The sequence below is a fragment of the Dipodomys spectabilis genome, unplaced genomic scaffold (genome assembly GCF_019054845.1).
Source record: "Dipodomys spectabilis isolate Male_0828 unplaced genomic scaffold, ASM1905484v1 ptg000115l, whole genome shotgun sequence".
NCBI classification, from domain to species: Eukaryota; Metazoa; Chordata; class Mammalia; order Rodentia; family Heteromyidae; genus Dipodomys; species Dipodomys spectabilis.
In genome coordinates this window covers 13298330-13322061 of record NW_024870792.1, presented here as the reverse complement: position 1 = coordinate 13322061, position 23732 = coordinate 13298330, and the positions used below count along the sequence as shown (strand labels likewise).

Below are 23732 nucleotides of genomic sequence, written 5' to 3'. Positions count from 1 at the left end.
GAAAAATAGCTGTAACAAGGAATTTATGAATACAATGTATCGTTACCAATGCCATCCTTTGCAACATTCTCCTCCATGCCTCCACGCCACCTCACTCTTAACTAATTTTGTAGGATGAACATTGACTCTTGACTGCATTTTTCTTCCTCTTTATTTGTCTCCCCTGACCCATGTCTTCCAAGTACCCATTTTTCTGCTGTCTCATTTTGCTGAAATTTGATTTTGCCTTTCTAAAGAATTACTGTATTTGAGATTTCCCTTGAATCTATTTCAGTTAATACACTTGTGAACATTTGCATACCATCCAATGTATTTACTTATAAGTTTATAAACTAATTTTAGCTTCCACATATGAGAGGAAACATGCAGCCTTTGTCTCTTTGGGCCTGATTTACTTCACTTAACATAAATTTTTCCAAGTCTTTTCATTTCTTTACAAATGGTATAATATCAGTCTTTCTAATGGCAAAGTCATAGATATATATGTATATATATACATACATACATACATATATATATATATATATCACATTTTCTTGACCTTTCTTCCTTTGAGGGACAGCTGGGCTGATTCCCTATCTTAGCTAACTTTTAAGTACAGCTAGAAAAGTTAAATTAGAACATAGAAGTGGACATATTAGTGACAAGCCTGGGCTCAGCAATACTCAGTCCTGATGTTCTGCTGTCCTCAGTTTACTTCCACAAAAATTTTTAAGTTACAGTAAATCTTTTTCAAAAAAATTATATTATGTGTTATAATTTACTATGAATGTGTTCAGACACAGTAAGATTGTAAACTTATTTTTAAATCTTTTCTGGGGACTCGAGTATGGAATAAATTTGTTATATTTTAAAAATTATGCCCTGTGTAGAAGATCTGTCTATCTATCATCTATGTATCTGTCTGTCTCTTTATCTAGCCTATTTGTGAAAGCATTTTTGTGAAAGCATTTAGGTCTGCCTTATCCCATTGGTAGTCTTTTTTTCATATGGCTTTTCAAGTGGTCCATAAAGATGGTCACATTGACAGATGCTGGTGGCTCACGCCTAGAATCCAAACTACTTAGGAAGTTAAAATCAGAGGATCAAGGTTTGAAGCCAAATAGGGCAGGAAAGTCCATGAGAGTATCAGCTCAAATCAATCAGCAAAAAGCTAGAGTGGGGTTTGGTTCAAGTGGTAAAGTGCTAGGGCTAGGTGAAAAAAATGAGCTAAAGCTTGAAGCTCCCAGTATAGGCACACTCACATAAAAAGAAAACTGTCTGCCAAGCAATGTCTCAACAATGCCTTATTCTACACTTTGAACTCTCTGCAGCCACTCAATACATGTAACTCCTCATCTCAGTCTGACACTTCATTGGTTAGGATAATGTAATGAATCACCCACTGAATTTTATTCCTTTCATTTTTTTGTGGTACTGGGGTTTGAACTCAAAGACTCACACTTACTAGGCTGGTACTCTATCACTTGAGCCATTTCTGCACCACTTTTAGCCATACTAAATATTAGAATTCATAGTAAATTCATACTTGATTTAAAAAAATAAAGGACATGGCCATTCAGATTAACTTGCTGAAAGCTGCTATTGATATTGCCCAGCACTGTGAGCACTCTCTACCACCTGGGTCCAAATAAACAGAATGTAGGTACTGTGGGCAGCAGAAACACTGAGTTTATTGAGGACCGAGTAGTCTCTAAGCAGTACAGGTATCAGCTTCTCAAATATCTGTGATAGGAAGGGTTTTCATATTATATTTGAATTAATGTTTTCACCTAATTACATATATGTTGCTAATACTCAGAATTAATAGAGATAAAGGAATTGTAAAATTACTTTTAGTCAGTAATTGTTACTTCTTTTTAAAAGTTACCTTACACTAATGACAATAGAGCATAGAATCGAGCCAGATTCATTCATTTTTCAGGATTACTTTAAGGAAATAAAGACGATTGTTTTCCTGAAATGTGGAATTATGTCATGAGTTTTGAAAGATCAGATGAATCTGTACGCTCTGTTAGACGTCATAAGACCTCTTGTAGTAAGAGTCTCAGTTAAGCGTCAGATGGGGAAGTCACAGAGTAGTGACGCAGGCAGGGAAACCGGACATAACTGCACCAAAAAGCCCCAGGCTACTCTGTAACAAATACCTACTCCAGCTATGAGCAAGTTATAGAAAAAGCCCCAGGCTACTCTGTAACAAATACCTACTCCAGCTATGAGCAAGTTATAGAAAAAGTCCCAGGCTACTCTGTAACAAATACCTACTCCAGCTATGAGCAAGTTATAGAAAGAAGATGTTTTTTTGTCGGTTGTGGGGCTTGATCTCTGGGTCTTGATGCTATTCCTAAGCTCTTCTGCTTCAGGCAAATGTTCTACCACTTGAGCCACAGAGCTGCTTTTGGTTTTCTAGTAGTTAATTGGAGATAAGAATCTCATGGACTTTTTTGCTTGGGCTGGCTTTGCATCAGGAGTCTCAGATCTCAGCCTCCTGAGTAGCTAGGATTACAGGCATGAGCCACTGCTGCCCAGCTAGAAAGAATTTTGACTCTGACATTTTCCTTTTGTCTTTGTTTCTTCAGTGGAAACACCCAAATACTGAAAGGAGGAATGAGATGAGTCATGATAGCGATGTGACATTCTTCTTGACTAATACAAGTTTGACCTACAGTTTTGACTAATAGAAACTGACCTACAGTCAGTGGACAGATTGTTACAGTTCACATGCTTTCAAATAAAAATAAAGGACAGAAATTAGGCAATGAGAATGAGTTCAGTTAATTCATGCATCTGAAATATTTGTAGGGCTGTAGTTCATATGTTTTAGAATAGTGAGAAGTAACTTATAAATTGAAGACTTTTCTTCATTCCAGTCTTTTCTATTTACCATCTTCATAAATTTGTCCATGTTATTTAAACTTAAGACTTATTTTTTCTCATCTGTATAAAAAGATTATTAATCTAATCCTCTGGTCCTACTGTAAGAAAAAAATGAGTTAGTGTTTATAATAGGATTCTCCAATGGGAATATGCTTTGTACATTTTATGGGAGAGGATTATGCTGTGACTTATGTGCAGACTAAAAATGTATAGTTTCATCTAAAACTAATAATGACATGATATCAACACCAACTAACATTTGAATGTTTTATCTGCCCAAGTCTCATCCAAGCCCTCAAAGATAGTTGGTTTTCATGGGCACCAATTCTGTTTCCCTCAGACCATCTGTAACTATCTGAAAACTTAAGGAAAGAATACTTTAGAAGTAGGGAAGTCTAGACAAAGCTGGAAAATCCCTCCCTCAGCAAATCCATAATGTGTTGCTGACTTTTGCATGTAAGTCATCATTCTTTGTTGTGGGAATGTTGCTTTCAAAAAACTCATTCAGTCCTTGTGGAGGTGAGTGACCTACATGATTCATCATCCAATCTTTCGTGGCCCAGGGCACACCTTTTGGCAATTGGAGCCATGAAAATAAAAATAACTATGTAAATAAAACAAAGTTTGAGGAGGAGTGAAAACTGCATGTAGCTGGCTTTTTACTGGAATTTTGTTCACTTATTAAAATTGCTATTTCTATTACATATACATTTGTATATATTGGATTTACATCAGTAGTTAGTAAAAAAATCTGAAGTAATAAGAATTCTTTGTTTTTTTTTTTTTTAAATTTTCTTTCCCAAACATAAAAAGAAGGATGGGCTTAATTTTTGGAAGCTAGAAAATTGTTATGTAGCTTTGCTTTCTTAATGTGTGCATATGAGAATGCATTCAACTGTACCAAGAATTAGTCATTCTGTTGCATGAAAGTGTGGGAAATATCACAGGTTAATTTCTGCTGACCCCTTTTATGTTAAATCATGTAAGGTATTTTTTCTCAATTATGGTGCTGATTAAATTTACTGAGACTATAGATTAGCAATGTATGAGCTGAATTGAAAACCAGATTATAAATCATTGCAGCATGACATTTGGGTAAAATGTAATGATAATCTGAATTTATTTATGGATTTCTGTCAAGGAAATTCACAAGAATTAGCTCTTTCATGACAGATCTAATCATCATCATCTCTGACCAAATTAGAAATACTGTTTTTCTACAAGAAGAAAATGTGCTTGATATTTGATATTCTACTTCAATATCTAGCTGAAATCTAGGGGAGGGGGAAGATACTGCTATTACCTGAAATGCTATGTAGTATTTTTCCTAGGATGATACAATACAGGAAAAGCATAAACTTCTGTATTGTTGAGCAGTCTCTTCTAAGTCCAACTGGGAGCCAGTACAACCACATGGGAACTTGTAAGTTTTCTGCTGCATAGGTGTCTTTCCAGGTGTTGGCATTTGCTTACAAACTCCCCTACAGGGCTGGGAAGGTGGCTCAGTGGTAGGGAGCTTGCCTTGCATGCCTGAGACCCTGAGTTCGATTCCTCAGCACCACATAAGCAAAAAGAAAAAAGCCGGAAGTGGTGCTGTGGCTCAAGTGGTAGAGTGCTAGCCTTGAGCTGAAGAGCTGAGGGACAGTGCCCAAGCCCAGAGTTCAGGCCCCACGACCGGACCCAAAACAAACAAACAAACAAACTCCCCTACATGATGCTAAGTCCAGTCAAGGAAGAATGTACTCAGGAGCGTGAAAGGTTAAAGAACTACCAAAGGAAAGAGAGAAATGTACCCAGAAATTATGACCCCGAAGAGCAGTGGGGATTTATAGGATGTTCTTAGATTTGATGGTATTGTGACCAGGGCTGAGCGTTCCATAGTGTTAGGGTTGTTATGGAAGGGACATGCAAGTGGTAAAATCAGAGTTAAGTGAAAAGGATAAACAACTAAATTTGAGTTCATAGCTTTAGACCATTACATTTTTATTTCTTCTGAAAAAGTAATTGTTTCACAAAATATTTTTCATTAGTTGTGTATTTATCAGTACTTTTTATACTTCTTGTTGTTGTTATTTTTGTAGTGTTGGAGTTTGAATTCAGGCCCTTATGCTAACTAGCTACCTCTGAGCCATGCTTCCAGCTCTTTTTAATGCTCTTCTTATCTTTTTGATTCTTTGTTTATTTTCTTACTAGAGTTTGGATTTAGGGTCTTCATCCTTAGCTTACTTGCTCAGCTAAAACAAATGGAGTCTTGTAAACGTTTATGCCTGGGCTGGATTTGAACTGTGATTCTCTTGTCTATCACCTGAGTACCTAGGATTACAAGTATGAAACATGGGGAGGCTTTATGGTAGCTATTTTAAAACAGAGTCTCACTTGTTGCCCTTGAACTCTGATTCTCCTGTTTCCTTTTTAGAACATAGGTTGGGCTATTAGTGGGGAGTATACTGAATGATCAGCAAGATAGAATCCTGGCCAAGATGAATGAGGTCACTATTTACTCAGTGTTGGAAATGGACCAGAACAGTTGCAAACAAACATAACTAATCCTAGGGGGAGGGGGGAAGGGAGGAGGAAGGAAATCTTTCTTCTTACAAAGTATTATTGTCACAATAATTTCCTCTAAATAATCACATCCTGTGTGTCAAAGAGCCCTTGATAGCTGATGCTAGGAGTCATTTCTGCCATTGATGAGCAGGTAACCATATATAAATGAGTCAGAAATAATAATTATAATCAGAAATCATCCACAAATTAGAAAGCACCTGTTATTGGAAAACACTTGGTAACAAACACATCCAGGATGATGTCTACTGGCATTTAGCCCCATCCCCCATGACTCCCCATATCCCCTACATACACTTGCCCTCCATGCTCCCCATATGCTCCACATAGACACCCACCACATGTTCTGTTTGAAGTCTTTTCCACCTGAGGGTCAATTGGCCTCAGAGCTGGAATCCTGGGAAAGCGTTCACAATGCTTATTCTTAAGTATCTATCTCTGTCTCTTTCTGTCTCTTTCTGTCTCTCTCTGTCTTTGTCTCTCTGTCTCTGTCTGTCTCTCTCTCTTTCTCACTTCCAGAAGGCTATTTGTTCTTCTAAAGTGAGGGACTGAGCAGAGTTGATATGATGTCAACTTACACAGCTAAAACTGACTGGCCACTGAGATTAAACACAAAATGGGCTAATATGAGGGTGTCTCAATTTAAAATGAAATGAACTATTCAACCATTTTCATCAAGCATTTCACATGGTATTTTGTGGTTCCAAGCTACTGTCTATTGTTTTAACCTTTCATGTGATTCTTCCTAGATGAGTAAATCTATTTCTAAATGTTAGATATTATCTTAGTGACAGGACCCATAAAACATCATATTTTAACAAAGGTCAAGTGTTATTTGTGACCTCTACCTTATCCTAGCCTTAACTAAAATGGTGAACTAAAGGAAAATGAACCAAGTGTTGACTGTAAGTTTAGAAAGAGCTTAGTATTTTCACTGATAGGTTTATTGTGATAAATAACAAGTGTTTCAACCCCAGGTAGACTGAATCTATCATTGATTATTTTTTAAATTATTTTTTAAGAGGAAGAAAATGTCTATTAAGACTAGTTGGTCTATAGAGTTGTTTAGATCCAAGGTATCTCTGTTGAGTTTTACTATCCAGTAGGGATAGTGGTGTGTTAAAGTCCCCAACAATTAATGTCTTTGGATCTTTGTGAGATTTTAAGGAAAGCAAAGCTTCTTGGATAAAGTTGTGTGCTCCATTATTTAGTGAATAGAGATGACCCAGAAACACAACAAATCAAAGAAAGGTTGGACAAATGGGATTGCATGAAACTACAGAGCTTCTGCATAGCAAAAGGACATAGCTAGCAAGATATATAGAAAGCCCGCTGACTGGGAAATCTTCACTAGCCATAAAACAGACAAGGGCCTCATATCTAAAATGTACTTAGAACTCAAAAAATTAAATCCCCAACAACAAATACTCGAAGAAACAACCACCTGATTAATAAGTGGGCTAAAGACTTAAAGAGAGACTTCTCTGAAGAGGAAACAAGAATGGCCAATAGACACATGAAGAAATGCTCAACTTCTCTAGCCATAAAAGAAATGAAAATCAAAACAACATTGAGACACCACCTTATCCCAGTTAGAATGGCTATAATCAAGAAATCTAGTAACAACAGATGCTGGAGGGGATGTGGCCAATAGGGAACCCTACTGCATTGTTTGTGGGAGTGTAAACTTATTCAACCACTTTGGAAAGTAGTATGGAAGTTCCTCAAAAGACCCACATATAAATCCCCTATGAGCTAGCAATCCCACTTTTGTGCATTTACCCAAACAATCACAAACAAGGCCATACTAAAGCTACCAGCACAAATATGTTTATCATAGCATTAATTACCATAGCTAAGCTATGGAACCAACCCATATATGGATCAAGATGTGCATGTATATATATATATAAATGTATGTATATATCCATCAGAAAGAATGACATCGCCCCATTTGTTAGGAAATGGAAAGACTTGGAAAAAATTATATTAAGTGAAGTAAGCCAGACCCAAAGAAACATAGTTTCCCATGGTTTCCCTTATTTGCAATAACTAATATATATCTAGGATAAATAATCTTATCAGACAAGCAGAAAAGGTCAAAAGCTATGTACATATGACCATATAAGATGATGCTAAGTTAGGGACACAGAGGTTTTATCTTTGTTGCTGTTGTTTTTAATATAGCATGTGATTTTTTGTTTCTTTTGTATATTCTTCCCCATGCTATAATCCCTGTTTACATTATATTTGATTCCAGTGGTCTGCATGTTGTAACTACATTTTTCTAATTTGGGGAAGAGAAGGGAAATAAGGAAATGCTGAAACAAAGATACAGGTTGACCCATTGTAACAATGAGATGTACAAGACACTAAGTTGAAAACCAACTTCACAACTTGGGCAGGGAGAGGAGGGAGGAGTTGAGGAAGTGGAGAGGGAAGGAACGGTAGGGGAAACAAAGGAGGGGTTAACAATGCTCAATAGGAAATGTACTCATTACCTTACTCATGTAAGTGTAACCCCTCTGGACAGTAACTTTACAATGTGGGGGTGGGGTGGGGGGTGGGTATGTGTGGGTGTATAAAAGGAAGAAATCAACAATTTTGGTGAAAGGGCAAATTGAACACTATGAAAAGGAAAATGGAGGGAGTCCTTCGGTAACCATAGTAACTCTTCACTTTAGCTCTTATCCACCCAACACACATGAAACAATTGTCCTTTACATCTGCTTCCCTGTCTTGCTGTCTTCATTTTCTTTTGCCTTCCTATCTTTATTTTCTCATGGAAACCATCTATGTCCCTTGGACGATCACTTGTCAAGGTTTGGGGTACAGCAAGAGCTGACAGTGAAACTTGTGAAATTTGGTGACCAGCATTCAGAGTGTAAGAAATCCAAGTTCCACATCTTTATCTGATCAAATTGATGTTAATATACTTACCTGCCCTTAGAACTGAGGAGAGATAGAACTGTCAAATGCCAACTCAAAAGGAGGAAAATAAAGCCAGAAAAAAGTATCTTTAGATTCTGTATCTTATTTTACCCTGTCACTGGTTTGGAGTCACTTTAATAGGATTCTAGCTATAAAGCAAGGAATGGATACTAACAAAGGAAAAATTCAGCATGAAAATCACTGTATATTGTTCAGTTTAGAAGTCCATGCTGTACCCGAGTATTTCATTTCCGTTTGACTCTTTAGCTACTCACTCATTTGCCAAAGTACCAGCTGAAATTTGTTATTTGCTACTGAAATAATCTGGTGTTCCAAGTCTTCATAACTAAAATAATCTGGTCTTCCAAGTCTTCATAACATGAATCATTCCACTAAATCTAAAGTTTGTTATTTTCAATGCTAGGCATTATTAGTATGCTAATTGTATGTTCCACTTTCTGCATGTTCAGTTGTCACTTTCCAATAAACTGTACTTTAATTGCTGAGAACATGCAAGAAATGTTTTAAAAAATCCTCTGGTTCTGTTACTTACATTGCTAGATAAATGGTTAAAACAAAAGTGCAAAATCTTTTTTCCAAGCAGCAGACTCTGCAGATGTATTTGAACAACCAATTTTAATGAATCTTTGAGTCTGTCTTTCCTTTCTCCTCCCTCCCTCCCTCTCACCTTTCTCTCTCCCTCCTTTTCTTCCTTCCTTCTTCCTTTCCTTCCTTCCTTTTTTCATTCCTTTCTCCTTTCCTTGCTTCCTTCCTCCCTCCTTCTTTTCTGAGCCAGTACTGAGGCTTGAACTCAGAGTTTACACTCCCAGCTTTTTTTCTCAAAGCTGGTGCTCTACTACTTGAGCCACAGCTTCATTTCTGACTTTTTGATAGTTAAATGGAGATAAAAACCTCACAAACTTTCCTGCCTGGATTGGTTTTAGACTGAGATCTCAGCTTCTTTACTAGCTAGGATTATAGGTGTGAGCCACTAGCACCTGGTTCTAAGACTTGTCTTTCTTATTCATGTTGGTTAGCTCCTTGCTGTAATATTGAGGCCACCTCATCATGGTATTTTCATCAGTGGAGGTCATTTCAACTGAGAACAGTCACCTTATATGAGAGATAACAGCTATGGTTGCTCATAGCACACAGAATATTTGTGTTTACCCCAGATTGCCAGTGTAGCGAAGTTCACAGAGAAGTGGCTGAAGAAAAAAAACATCAAGAATAAAAGCCCAGACTTATTTTTCTGCTCTTGTGAAGCAACAGTGCTTTGAAGAAAATTGACAATACACTTATTCTCAAATGTTTTAGGTAGCCCTAATGGAGAACCTTGTGGAAGGACTTGTTTGGAAGAGAGAGACAATCAATGGTTGGGGGTCACCCTATCCAGACAGCCAGGAGAAAATGGATCTGTTGTGGTAAGTGCGAAAATTGATCAGCTGATCAATTGAACTACTGATCAATTCTGTAATTAGATATCCTAGTTGCAACTGCTCCATTATTTGGTTGATTTTTTTTGCTCATTTTTGTTTTTGTTTTTCACTTTATTCAGACTTGTGGACATAGATGGAAAAACATATTTTATATAAAGAATGAAAATAAACTTCCCAGTGGTGTTTGTTATGGAATGCCTTCCAACCTACGAACAGAATTGAGTAAAAGAATGTCTCCATGTTACCAAGGTGAGGCATGACTTTAACATGAACTAGATCAAGTGAATGCTTTTTCATTTTTTTTTTTTTACTAACTTTCAGTTTGGAATATTTATAGAGGAAGAAGGAAATCCTTGAAGTATTTATTTAACTACTCTAATTGCTTCTTTTCTTTCTTTTATCTAATTGTAATGTTATTTTTCTTTATTATTATTATTAAAAATATTTTTATTGTAAAGCTACTATACAGAGGGGTTACAGTTACATGCGTAAGGTAATAAGTACATTTCCTATTGAGCATTGTTACCATGTCCTTTCTTTTTCCCTTACCGTCCCTTCCCCTCCCCACCTCCCCAACTCCTCTTTCCCCCCGAGTTGTAAAGTTTGTTTTTAATATAATGTCTTTTACATCTCATTGCTACAGTTTTCATAAATGTCCTTTGTGCTTTTGAAATAGAAACTCTATAACTTCATTTGGATAGTATGAAAGCAAGTTGGTAATTATTCACTTCTGTATTAAATTTATGTTCAATTCAGTGTCTAGCAAATATAAGAAAATTAAAATCTCAAAATTATATTGAAACATCTAGTTAGAAAGAAAAAGACAAGGTTTCTTGCTTTACCTCTAGCTTCCAGAAAAGTGAAAAAGTTTCAAAGTAAAAATGTAAATAAATCTTTCCTAGTATCCCTCTTTTTTACATTGTTCATGTCTATTTCTTGGAACAGCAAGAAATTAGTGCCTTAAAAGTCTTTTCCTTGGAATAGAATGTATGATGCAGATAGCAAATACAGAGCTCATACTAAACATAATGAAAGTGAGCAGTTACAAGTGAATGTTAACCGGACATTTACAATCACATCTGTAACAAAATAATACTCTAAACACGTATCTTCAGAATGCTAAAAACTATGCAAACTCCAGGGATGGGAATGTGGCTTAGTGAAAGAGTGCTTGTCTGGCATGCATGAAGCCCTGTGTTCTAGTCCTCAGTATCACATACACAGAAAAAGCCAAAAGTGGCTCTATGGCTCAAGAAGTAGAGTGCTAGCCTTAAGCAAGACAAGCTCAGGGACAGTGCCCAGGCCCTGAGTACAAGCCCCAGGACTGGCAAATAACTGAACCCCAGATTTGTATTTGTGTTAAGACAAACAAGAACAATACACCCTACCATCCAAAGAAAACTTTTATTAATTGTTAACTTTTTAGTCAAGTACTTGAGTTTAATAATTAATTCTGATAATATTGAGATCTTTTTTCCTCTGAAATTTGATGTCATAGAAGCTTATATCATAAACTTTCTTTTTACACCTGTACATGCAAGAAGATAAAATGTGAATATTAAAATCTCAGTTGCAATAAAACTCAATCTGCTTCCAGGTGTTTATTCCCTTATTTTGCCTGAAATTTTTGGCTAACATTTTAAAATATTTTCACAGTAGGGTCTTGATTTTTGCTCAGATATAGGTAACCACCGATGGTATAACTATTTTTTTATTAACATCTAAGCCAAAAGGAAAAAGTGGTCCAGATTCTTAACATTCATAGAACTTTGTTTATGTCTGTCCTTCAGAAGTAGCAAAAGAGTATCCCATTAGGAAGCTCTGAAGTAAGCTCTGAAATACATCAGGAAGTCTTTGAAATAAGACACCCTTCCTCTCCATGTGGATTTTGACTATTTGTTATTTTCAGTTGGGAAAACAATGTAAGAAATGAGAAATTTTCATAAATGATGTTGCAAAAGTTGGATATCCACCTGCCAAATAATGAAGTTGGGTCTTACATCAGACACAAAAATCAGCTCAAAGTAGAGTAAAGATTTCAATATAAGTTCTGGCGCTGTAAAACTCCTTATGGAAACCATAGGGGAGGCTCCTTGATAGGCTGTGACTGCTTTAGGTGTGACACCCACAGCTCAGGTAACTAAAGCAGAATAGAGGAGTGCAGCTTCTGCCCAGCAAAGGAAAAGATCAAGAGTGAAGCAATACGAGAAAATATGTACAGACTATTTGCTCAAAAGAGATTAGTACCCCCAATTCGTAGTTACCAATTTGATAGCAAAAAGAAAAACCTGATTAAAAATAGATTTAAAAAACCAAATCCTGAATAGCTTTCTGTCCAAAGAAATCATGAATTACCAGTAAAAATATATGAAAGTGTGCTCAAGATCACCAACTCTCCGGGAAGGAACATCATTCCATAATAAGAGCCTCTTATATCTTTTAGAGTGGCTATTCATCAGAAAGATAAGAGATAATATGTATGGTGGAGAAATTAGAATCTTTACATACTGTTGGTGGCACTATAAACTCAGATAGCCATTACAGAAGACTGTATGAGATTCCTCAAAGTATTACAAGTAGAAAGACCATTTGACCCAGTAATTCCTTTGTCTTTTGGCGAATACCCAAAAGACATAAAATGAGTACCACATAGAAATAACTACTCTCCCATGATGATTATAGCACCTTCCACTATGGTCAAAATGTAGAAGCTACCTAAGTGTCCAGCAGCAAATGTATCAATAGGAATCATCAGGCACATGTATAGATATATGCATACACAAGACACACACACATACATATATATCTATATATAAACAATGAAATATTATTCAGCTTTTAAAAAGGAAATCCTGTCATATATGTTAGGGATATCCTGAAATCGATTACGACAAATGTAATAAGCTATAAAAAGAAAGATAAATGACACATGTGGTAGATAAAATGAAACATAGAAACAAAGTAGGAGGTAGTTGTCATGGTGAAGAAGTGAGTTCAGAGAGCATAGAGTTAAAGCTATGTAGTAGGAATCAGTCTAGAGAAATAATGCACAGCTTGAGGGCTACCTTTAACATTATTGTGTATTGCAGAAATTTGCCAAGCAAGTAGAATTTCGTTGCTTTGAACACATAGGAGAGGCCACTATGAGGAGAGTGATTTATTAATGTGAAGAGTAATCACTTTACCATGAGAGTGTACATCAGAATGTCATGCTGAACACCTTAATTATATATAAGAAAATAAGATGTGAAACCAGAGCCACAAATTCTGTGTCTATTTGAGATAACTGTTTTATGTGTTTTTTCAGTATATGATGCCTGTTGTTCCACAGAAAACAAATGTCTTGAGATAAGATTTTAAAGATTAAAAAGGAAGAGCTATCTGATCTTACATTATTATCAATTACTACTATGTTCAAATGAGATAGTACAAAATGCAAACTTTTAAAGACGTACTTTTAAGAATTTTTAAGAAAATGAAAGTTAAAACTTTATTCTAAACATTTTTGATGTCTTTATTTTTAAATATAATCCTGTGCACTGATGTGGCTGAAGCAGGAGAACCATGAATTTGAGGCCAGCTTGGACTGTACATATATGTGTATCTTGGGCTGCATGCATACGTACATACTACATACATACATACATACATATACATGAATTTTACAGTCCTGATTTGTATATATTAACATTGTACATTTCATTTTAGATTATGTAAGAAAATTTGGAGAAATTTTTTCATCATGTCAAGCTGGAATATCTAGTTTTTACACAGAGGTAATAATAGTTCAATGTTAACCATTATGAATGTGTTTACTTGTGGAACTTTAATTCCTCTGAAAGTTTAGAGGCTTTGAAGCAAAAATCGTATACTACCTGAATGTCTCTTAAGTTGGTATTACAGCTAGATTTTTACTATTCAGTACTCCACATAGACACATTTGAGGAAATTAATATATAAATGACCAATACCACCCCACCACTGCGAACTATACTAGAGATTGTGCTTTCATTAAGAATTTAGTAGAAGTTTGAAAGAACTACACTGAGATTTTTAATATTCAATTATTGAAAATATCCATCAAGTAGAATACTTTGCACATTAGTTGAGGAGGAAGAAAATATATGAGTCTACACTTTCATTAAAGTTATGATAATTGGGACACAAAAATTAGATAACGTCTCATTAAATCTGATATATTTCTAAACTTTCTTTTCTGGTACTCTATGTGTACTATAAAAGGTCACAATTATACTCAGGTCTCAATATCTTATGTTCATCTCTTCAAAGTCTGTTAAGGATATCATGAATTCTTTTAATTCAGTGGAGATAGGGCTGCATCAAATTTGTGGTTAATAATTTGTGTAAATATTAAGCATCATATTTTAAAATTAGAATCATTAAGTTAATATAAAAATATGTTAAAATACATTTGATTGCTGTAGCTTTTCATGCTGTATCAGGCGACCCTACTTATTTCAATCTTCCATCTGTTTCCTTTTTCAAAATTCCTATTTATGATAAATCATGCCCTAAATTTTAGTAGACATTTCTTTTAATTTTCTAGGCTCACATTGTTTTCTAAGCTCACTGAAACTTAGTCAGTGAGTTTTGCAAATTACAATAAATTAAGTCTACTTTTACTCACTGGTAACACATGATTATCTTTGTAATGAGCACTAATGAATTACTCACATATGATTTTCTTTAGCAGAGCCCACATTGCCTTTCTCCCAAAAGCTTATTCAAGTGTTTAATGATTCTGTCTTGGGTTTAAAAGCCCTCTGATAAATGTGAGAGTTTCGGAATTTCTTGTCTGAGACATTCCTTTTAGACATAAATCCAATATCCAGCTTCTCTGGCTTTATTCCTGATATGTTTTAAAATTTAATAGAATGCACACATTTTAGAAATTAATTGTGAAATTGTATTTACTTCACTATTACAAGATTGTATATTGGAGGAGTTTGTGGATGGTGAACCTTAACTTTCCAATAACTCTCTATTGTTTTCTTCCTACAGGATTTAATTGTGATGGGAGCCCCTGGATCATTTTACTGGACGGGTTCTCTTTTTGTCTACAATATAACTACAAATAAATACAAGGCTTTCGTAGACAGACAGAATGAAGTAAAATTTGGAAGTTATTTAGGTACTGTAAACATTGATAAACTCAAATTATCTATAACTTATAGCTACTGAGAAATTTTATATGTTTAATTGTATTATTTTGAAGACTCTATGGACAGTTGGAAACAAGTGAGCTACTACTTTATTAAAGAAAAAAAGAATTTGTAAAGAAAAATGTGGAAATTAGGAAGTCTTTAATGCTTACAACATTTTATATACTCTCAACTTCAACTGTAATCCTAAGAGCTGTTTCCTCATTGTGTACAGAGACTAAGAATCTAAAGAGAATACTTTCTAATTCTAGGGACAAACCACATGTACATGAAAATTGTTTAACATGTAGTAATTGATCATTTTCAGTGCACCTATGCTAAGTGATCTGCTAACCCCTGCTTAGGGAGGTACTCTTTTTTTTTTTTGGTTAGATATCTTGAGTTTAGTTTCCCCTTGGTTGCATCCATCAGTTCAGAAGAATCTTTTTTTTTTTTTTTAATGTTTGAGACAGGTCTTACTATGTAGCCCAGGCTGGCTTCTTAAGTGTTGAGATTCCAGATGTGCCCCACCACACCAGGTTCTGGAAGAATCTTTGGGATGGCATACTTTGCCTTCAAGAAAACTTCTGAGTAGAGACTGTTGCTCTGCTTCGCAGGCCCTGAAGGGTATTCTTAGGTGGAATTCAAATCCAGAGATGATGATGGTACCTCTTCTGCTCATTCAAAAAATATGTGCATCTCAAAAAAAAAAAAAATATGTGCATCTCAACACCCACTAGGATGATGCTCGGGTGGAGATAGCTCAACCTCTCAATAGTATCATTTCTATCAACCAGTCAATACTATAGAGAAAACCAGTGTAGAAGCAGGGCATAAAACATAAACAAAATAGTCTGACGTGTACTATGCACATAATGGATTCTTTTCTTTTTTCTTTTTGCTATGCCCGTCCTGGGGCTTGGACTCAGGGCCTGGCTGGGCACTGAGCTTTTTTTTTTTTTTTCCTTAAGGCTAGTGTTCTACCTCTTAAGATACAGTGCCCCTTCTGGATTTTTGGTAGTTTATTGGAGATAAGAGTCTCAAGGACTTTCCTGCCTGGGCTGGCTTTGAACCATGATCCAGGGAGGTACTCTTGACTCCAGTCTCACTTGACTATATGAGGAGAGTTTGCATTTATTGTGCCCATAGTGTGCTCCGATTCTCATTCTTTTCTCCGCTTTCTTGAAGGGTATTCAGTTGGAGCCGGTCATTTCTGGAGTCAGCAGTCTACTGAAGTAGTTGGAGGAGCCCCTCAACATGAACAGATTGGTAAAGTAAGAATTACCTTTCTGTCTTCATTGTTTACCTCAAGAGTTCATACAAATTGAATGAGAGAATGAAAGGCAGAACTGCAAATACTGTAAGTTAGGAATGGCTAGAAATGATGAACAGTGTATCCCAGTAAGAGAAATTGTGAAAGATTTATGGTTTTTAGGTGGAATTTAGCAGAAAAGCTTTAGAGAAAGTTATGTTAGCCACATGAAGCTTCTCTTTCCTAAAAATACATTGTTTATAAATTAAAATTGTATAACGATGTCCAGGGAATACATTTCATTTGTTGACATTTAGTGACAGAAAATCAAGGGAAATTTGAGAGGAATACTAACTGTTCTGATTCTGTGATTGCAGGCATATATATTCAGCATTGAAGCAAAAGAGCTAAATATCTTATATGAAATGAAAGGTAAAAAGGTAATATGTCTCTACCTTTAATATAGCTGAGAGCTTTTGTAAGTAGCCCTGTTTTTTGTTGGTTTGTTTGTTTGTTGTTGTTGTTGTTGTTTTCTCAATGGCTGGATGTGGTTTGCTTTGGGACAGCTTGGTTCATACTTTGGAGCTTCTGTCTGTGCTGTGGACCTCAATGCAGATGGCTTCTCAGACTTGCTCGTGGGAGCACCTATGCAGAGCACCATCCGGGAGGAAGGAAGAGTGTTCGTGTACATCAACACTGGCACGGTAGGTCTGATTGCCCACAAACTGGAAGCCATTTGTGAATTCTGATTGAACTGAAACTGTTGTTCATCCAGAGTTTGAGACTATTGATTCTCAGAATTATTGTATGGACAAAAGTAAACATTCAGATGTTATGCTGATGCTCTAGAAATGAAATGCAACATGGTGATAAATGGGCAACTATTTCATTTGGATCTTCCAGAGATAGGATAAACTATGACATTTGCATGTATTTGCTCTAGCAGTTCAAGTTTCTTTTAGTTTTAATTTGACACAAATCTAACTTGAAAGGAAACTCCAAAAGGTGGATCTTTAAATATTTCTACAGTTAAGATGTTCATATTAGGGCTGGGAAGGTGGCTCAGTGGTAGAGTGCTTGCCTTGCATGCACAAGGTCCTGAGCTCGATTCCTCAGCACTACATAAGCAGAAAAACCCGAAGTGGTGCTGCAGCTCAAGTGGTATAGTGCTAGACTTGAGCTGAAGAGTTCAGGGACAGTGCCCAGGCCCAGAGTTCAGGCCCCATGACTGACAAGATTAAAAAAAAAGTTCATATAATTTAATAAATTACAAAATATTACTGGCAGTGGAAGGGAATTTCAACTTCTTGATTGGAAAACAATTAAAAATAGGATTCTTTGATAGAATACAGTTCATATTGATTTTGTTCTTGCTAACATATGAAATAGATGTCTTTTAAATATATATATAATAATAGTTTAAATAGATATTCAACAAGTGTTTCAGCTTTGAAACATGGGCAATATTTTTTAGTTTAAATTGATGACTTGATGATTCAGTTTCAAGAGTTCTGTTGATCTTATCTCACCAGTCTTTCTTCTTGACATTAAAAACAAGGAGTTGATAGAGCCCTCTTGGGATCTTCTTGACTGTTGCTTTGATTTCAAAACAAAAGTGTGCTTGAGAGAACACAGCAGCATTTAGTCAGGATTAAATGAAGCAATCTCAATCTCAAGAAGATACTTTTAACCTTGTTTAGTCAGGGTTTTCAGATCATTATCTATTCTTAATATAGTCATCTTTAAACTGCTCGATTTAAGAGGAAAAACACTCTAGTCTTACAAAACTGGTCAGATTTAAGTTTTAAAGTTGTGAATATTGAATAGGCAAATTATTCATGCATTGAGATTTCCATTAACTTAAAACCAAATAGCAAAGGCATATTACCTATACAGTTATCATCGATAGTGGTAAATCCCACTTATTTTCTTCCATAGACATTTCATATTTCTCTTTTTATAAATTTTTTTATATATTTACTACAAATGCTGCAAATGTCTCCTATTTTTCTCTTTAGAATTACTTTTTAGAATAGTTTAAGCAGTAGCATATACATCATGAAATGCACATATTGAAACCTTAACTATCTCAGGATAAAAAATAAATAAAAGTACCAGTCCTTCATTAAAAAGAAAAGAATGAGTACTATTTACTAGGCTACCCTCTTCTCTCCCCACTCCCAGACTTACCCAGAGGCCCTTTTGTGAGGTTAATTTACTAATTAATTTTAGCTTTTAAAGCCGTTGGAATAGAGTGCTCTTCCTTTTCTTTCCTTCTAACATTTTAATCTGTAACTCTCTGAAGTGGCACTAACCACTAAGTGGCATAGCATCTATTTACTTGGTTTGCTGCTGTCTGTTCTGCAGGACTGTAGATACCACACAAGAATTACTGTTTACTGTTGTTTCCTTGGGGTTTGCAAGAGGTGCTCTGAAATTATTCTTGCTTGAACTCACAAAACAGTGATACCTGAATTACTGACTTTCACCTAAATCAACTAAAATAACTCTCAGAGATCTCTCATGAAATGTTGGTCTCTGCTCTTTGTGCCTGGAGAATTCTTGAGGATGAGTAATCACAGCTTTTTTTGAAACTCTTTCCTAGAAAGGCATTGTTTTAAGTCAAATCTCATCTGACCTCTCTGGAGCCTCTTCCCTCCTGATCCTTTAAACATATCTTCAGACATCAAGCTGTTCTAACCATCTACCCTGTGTTGATTTAATCACCAGCTGCCATGGGGTATTGGTTGTATATATAAAATCTAGTCTATGGTGTTAGTAGATTTAGAATAAAATTAGTGACATTTAGAAAATATCTGGATGGTAAAAAAGAAAAAGACTAACAAAAGAACTGAGAATAATCTTATTCCTGAGCCCCAAGATCTCAGGATTTGGTGAGGACACCAAACCTGAAAGTGAATAGGGGACTATGGCGTGGTAAATGGAACATGAACAGGGCCACAAAGGGCCAAGAAGGATTCACAGCAGAGGCAGTGGCTGAGCAATATTAGAATGGAAATTTCCCAGTTTGAAAATAAAAGCAGAAGAACACTTCACAGGGACAATGGCACCTTTGTACTTAAGAGATGCTGAATGGATTGGTTTGAGAAGATAGACTTCTAAGTGGACACATTTTTTCACACCAGAGAATGACCCAATCAGTCTATAAAGAGGGCTCACTGCTATTATTGTAACAGCTCCTTATTTCAGCAGCATTGAATATCTTAATAACTCATCTTCCAACTTCTGGGATATCAGTTCCATTGATGCCAAGATACTGTTCCAAAAAATAACTTCAGTCATGTCACTTTTCAACCCAGTGTTTACTTATTTTGTGCAACTTCAAGAGTGAGTTTCCCTCCAGAAAAATGCTATACTGAAAGACTGCAATTGACTTTGTTGTCTTATTTATTGCACAGACCATTCTTAGCAGACAGATCTCTCTCTGTATCTCTCTCTATCTCTCTGTCTCTGTTCCTCTGTCCCTGTCTCTGTCTCTCTCTGTGTATTTTAATGGTAGTTAAAATGTATGTCAAAATTATACCTTGCTTTCAATAGCCTAGATATCTCCCAATATTCTTTCTATGTTACTACTGATGCTTCTCCTCTTCTTCTTCTCATCCTCCTGTTCTTCCTTCTCCTCCTGCTCTTTCTTCTCCTCCTCTTCTTCCTTCTCCTCTTGCTTATTTGTTTACTGCTCAGGTCCTGGAGCTTGAACTCAGGGCCTGGTCTGTCCCTGAGTTTTGTGGTCAAATCTAGGGCACTACCATTTGATCCAAAGCTCCACTTCTGGCTGTGTGTGTGTGTGTGTGTGTGTGTGTGTGTGTGTGTGTTAGTTGAAAATAAGAGTCTCAGGGACTTCTCTGCCTATGCTGGTTTTGAACTGTGATCCTCAGACTTCAGCCTTTTGTGGAGCTCAAATTAGAGCTATAAGCCACTGGTGCCCAGCTCCATGTTTCTTCTTAATGACATTCTTTTCTGGTTTTCTTTAAATTTTTCCTCTACTCCTTATTATTTCCGCAAAGCCATTTGTATTTCTCATTCATTTTCATGCTTGATCTAAGTCCTCTTCAGTCCTGGATTTCTGGAGGCAAAGACCTGTGTTTTATACCCACACTGTTCTTTTGAACTATTTGCTACGAAGAATACCTTGTCTTTAGTGAGAACTCCATAAATACTTGTTAAATTGAATTATCAAAATGATTCAGTGAATTTTCAAAGCTATAGGGATCATGAGTTTGACAATTTCGTTTGTCCTCTGAGCTCTAATCATACTATATATGTGTTGACATATTCAATAAATATTTATTGAATTGAGATGTGTGTGCTAAAGCTTAGTTTGTAGTTTATCCAACTTGTTTGATGCATTAGAAAAATCCATATCCAATTACAGCAGTAAATCATGTGTGAAGTTGTCAGGAGTTTTATCATGACACCTTTCTCTCCCTTCCCATCCAGGGAGCAGTAATGAATGAAATGGAAACAGTGCTCATTGGAAGTGACAGATACGCTGCAAGATTTGGAGAATCTATAGTTAATCTTGGAGACATTGACAATGATGGCTTTCCAGGTAATTAAGAGTATCCAATTTGGTACTTGATTTCTACTTTAAAAATTGGTCATGGAAGAGAAAAACTATCAGAATTGTGTGTTGCTTGACTATCTGTTGTAAATGGAACCTGAGTTATTATGCTCTCTAGTTTTTTTTTTCTTTTTAGTGTTCTATCTGACTTCTCAACATTGTTAATAATGGGTGATATTGAAAATGCCTTCTTTTAATCTAAGACACTATTGATTATAAACTTCTATTACTTTAGATAGCCCTAAAATATGTTGCCTGTTAAACTGTAAAACACACCTACTTTAAGAAGAATCTTAATTTAAGAACTCAAATGGGACAAGGGAATGTAATCTTAACCACATTGGACAATGGTGTCTATCAGTACACAAGGTCCGAGCAACCCCCAAGGAACCTAGCTTCAGAGTTGGACCAGCTCTGGAAGACTCTGTGTTAGGGGCTCCCTATACAGCTGAGCCCTGCAGGAGGATGTAAGGAGTTCAGGAGAGTGGGAGCAGTGCTGAGGACCAAATGGAGCCTTGGAGACAGTGGCTTTCTGCCAACTGCTTCTGAGTCTTACATTTATAATATTCAGAGATTAGGACAATCTGTGTGCCAGTAGCTGTTCTAATAACTTTTTTTTCTGTTTAGAAATGGTTTTTTTACCATATCTGTGAATGGAGAGACCAAACACTCTGTGAATGAGGAGACCAAACACAGAGCTTAAGCAATAGGGGCACTGTAGCATAGCTGCAATTGTTCTCAGTGCCTGACTGGGGAGCTCATTCCATTAGCATTATTACCGAATGCCCCTCAAATCCAGCATTCGGCTTTGTTCTATGTACACAGTCTATTGTACACAATCCTGGGCATGAAGATGATGTTCTTATTCATTTTCTTAGAAGAATTTTAGTTTGTCATTGTAAGAGCAATTCCTTACTGTGTCTTATGAATTAGGGGTCATAACAGTTTTCAAAGTTCATTCTTTCTATCAAGAATTTCCTCCTTTGCCATTATTTGAATGCTCCAATAGATGTTGCTGTTGGAGCACCACAAGAAGATGACTTGCGAGGTGCAATTTACATTTACAATGGCCGAGAAGATGGGATCTCCTCCACCTTCTCACAGGTAAGGTTTTACTTTCTATTCAAGAAAACGGTTTTAGTGGTGGAAATGCCCATCTCTCCACTAGTGTTTTGTGGATTTCATTTTCTACTTTGCTGTTTCAGATAGTTCACATTTTTTCAGTATTTTCATACAGTGATACTAGTTTTATGTTAAAGCATAGTAAATTCTTAAACAAATATTTCATAAATACAAGTTATACTTCATTTCCATTTTAGCTTGTCTTTAGTCTACTAAAGTTTTCTCTGCTTTTTTTTTTTATAACATTTGTATTCTTGAGGTAATAGCCATATGATTTAAAGTATGCCCATTTGGATTTGATTAACTATGACTCATGTTGTAGATAAAGCCATGTTTCATAAAGCTTGCACAAGGAGATCAAACATGTATTCTATTCCATATTGGTCAATGTAGGTACAGTAGGTATTTATGTTCAAACTCTGAGTTCACTTTTATATCTTGAAAACTCAGGACATATCAGTGCACAGAAAAAAATCTACATTCACATGCAGGAAAGAGATCCAATGATATTTTAATTGAAACATTACCCAGTACCATTATTTTTCTTTCTATTTTTGTTTTCTTTAAGTAGTTATACAAAAGAGTGGCCATTCAGCAGAGCACTTTATGAATATAATGTCTCTTGATTAATGTTACCCTTTTTAAACATTTTCACTCACTCCTCCTACCCTACCTTTCCCCTCACTTTTCTTAATTGCTAGGTTATGTATTGATTTTTTGCCACTTAACAAAGCATTTCATGTATACAATGCATTTTGATCTGTATTATCCCTTTAACATCTTCACCTCCTACCCACTTTGATCAGCCCCTATCCTTATTTTTCTCAATTCTGTGGTATATACAATGTATTCTTGCCTGCCTTCTACTCCCTTCCCCCATTCATTCTTCTACCTCTCTCCCTTTGATCCATCTCTTGCAAGTACCAATTTCCTGGTGCAAGTCTTTGAAAAGAATTATGCTTCTTATGTTCACTATAGAGTCTATTATACCCCAGTACCATTATTTTTGATAAGGAAAAAATGTGGCCAAGTAGTTCTCAACATTTAATATGAAAGCCAGGTACTTACTTAGTAAGTGATACTGATTTTCTTATTATGGATAGCAATCTGATGTTTATAAGTCAGTATCTGGCTATGAAATTAGATTCATGGAATAGAGGGTAGATGTTAAGTTGGGTTTTCCTCTTAAATGCTAGTTATTGATCTGGCTAAACAAAAGGGCTTTTATCATAAGTAGGTCCCACTACGTGATTATATGCATCCTGTTTTCCAAGTAACTTCGTTCATTATTTATGTGGTCAAGGAAGTAAATACAGAGCCTGAAAAGAGACTTGAAGAAAATAGTAGGAACTGCCTTTTTAGGGAAAAAATCCTATGCTACATAATTTTCCCATTCACAGTGTAAAATTGTTTTAGTCACAAAATAGATGCCTATTTCAATCTGGAAATTTTTGTGCCTCTTAGAAGTGTCTCATAAACAGATTCATTAAATACAACAACTCCTTTGTACAACTAAAGACAATTTTAAATATAGTTAAGGAAAGCGTCTGACTTAACAAAAATGCATTTTGTTAGTAAATTTGCTGTGGCAGGGAAGGAATACTCAGTATTTAACCAATTCATTGGTTTTTCTATTAGCTATTTAAAAACTACTATTCAAAAACCACTTTCTCCTCCATTTTCCTATTTTCAGAGAATTGAAGGACTTCAAATCAGTAAATCACTAAGGATGTTTGGACAGTCTATATCAGGGCAAATTGATGCAGATAATAATGGATACATAGGTGAGTATAGAATTTTCT

The 23732-nt window shown here is 35.8% G+C and overlaps 1 protein-coding gene across 2 annotated transcripts in view; it reads left to right on the top strand.

Moving 5' to 3' along the window:
* The window catches only part of Itga4 (integrin subunit alpha 4), an 80469-nt gene that overhangs the window by 7814 nt on the left and 48923 nt on the right, over positions 1 to 23732 (top strand). For both annotated transcript variants that reach the window (XM_042688225.1, XM_042688226.1), the window contains exons 3-12: positions 9691 to 9797; positions 9932 to 10061; positions 13521 to 13588; positions 14835 to 14964; positions 16163 to 16248; positions 16604 to 16666; positions 16793 to 16930; positions 20685 to 20796; positions 21818 to 21912; positions 23624 to 23714. In XM_042688225.1, coding sequence (XP_042544159.1) covers positions 9691 to 9797; positions 9932 to 10061; positions 13521 to 13588; positions 14835 to 14964; positions 16163 to 16248; positions 16604 to 16666; positions 16793 to 16930; positions 20685 to 20796; positions 21818 to 21912; positions 23624 to 23714 — 1020 coding nt within the window. The remainder of the gene's footprint in view (positions 1 to 9690; positions 9798 to 9931; positions 10062 to 13520; positions 13589 to 14834; positions 14965 to 16162; positions 16249 to 16603; positions 16667 to 16792; positions 16931 to 20684; positions 20797 to 21817; positions 21913 to 23623; positions 23715 to 23732) is intronic.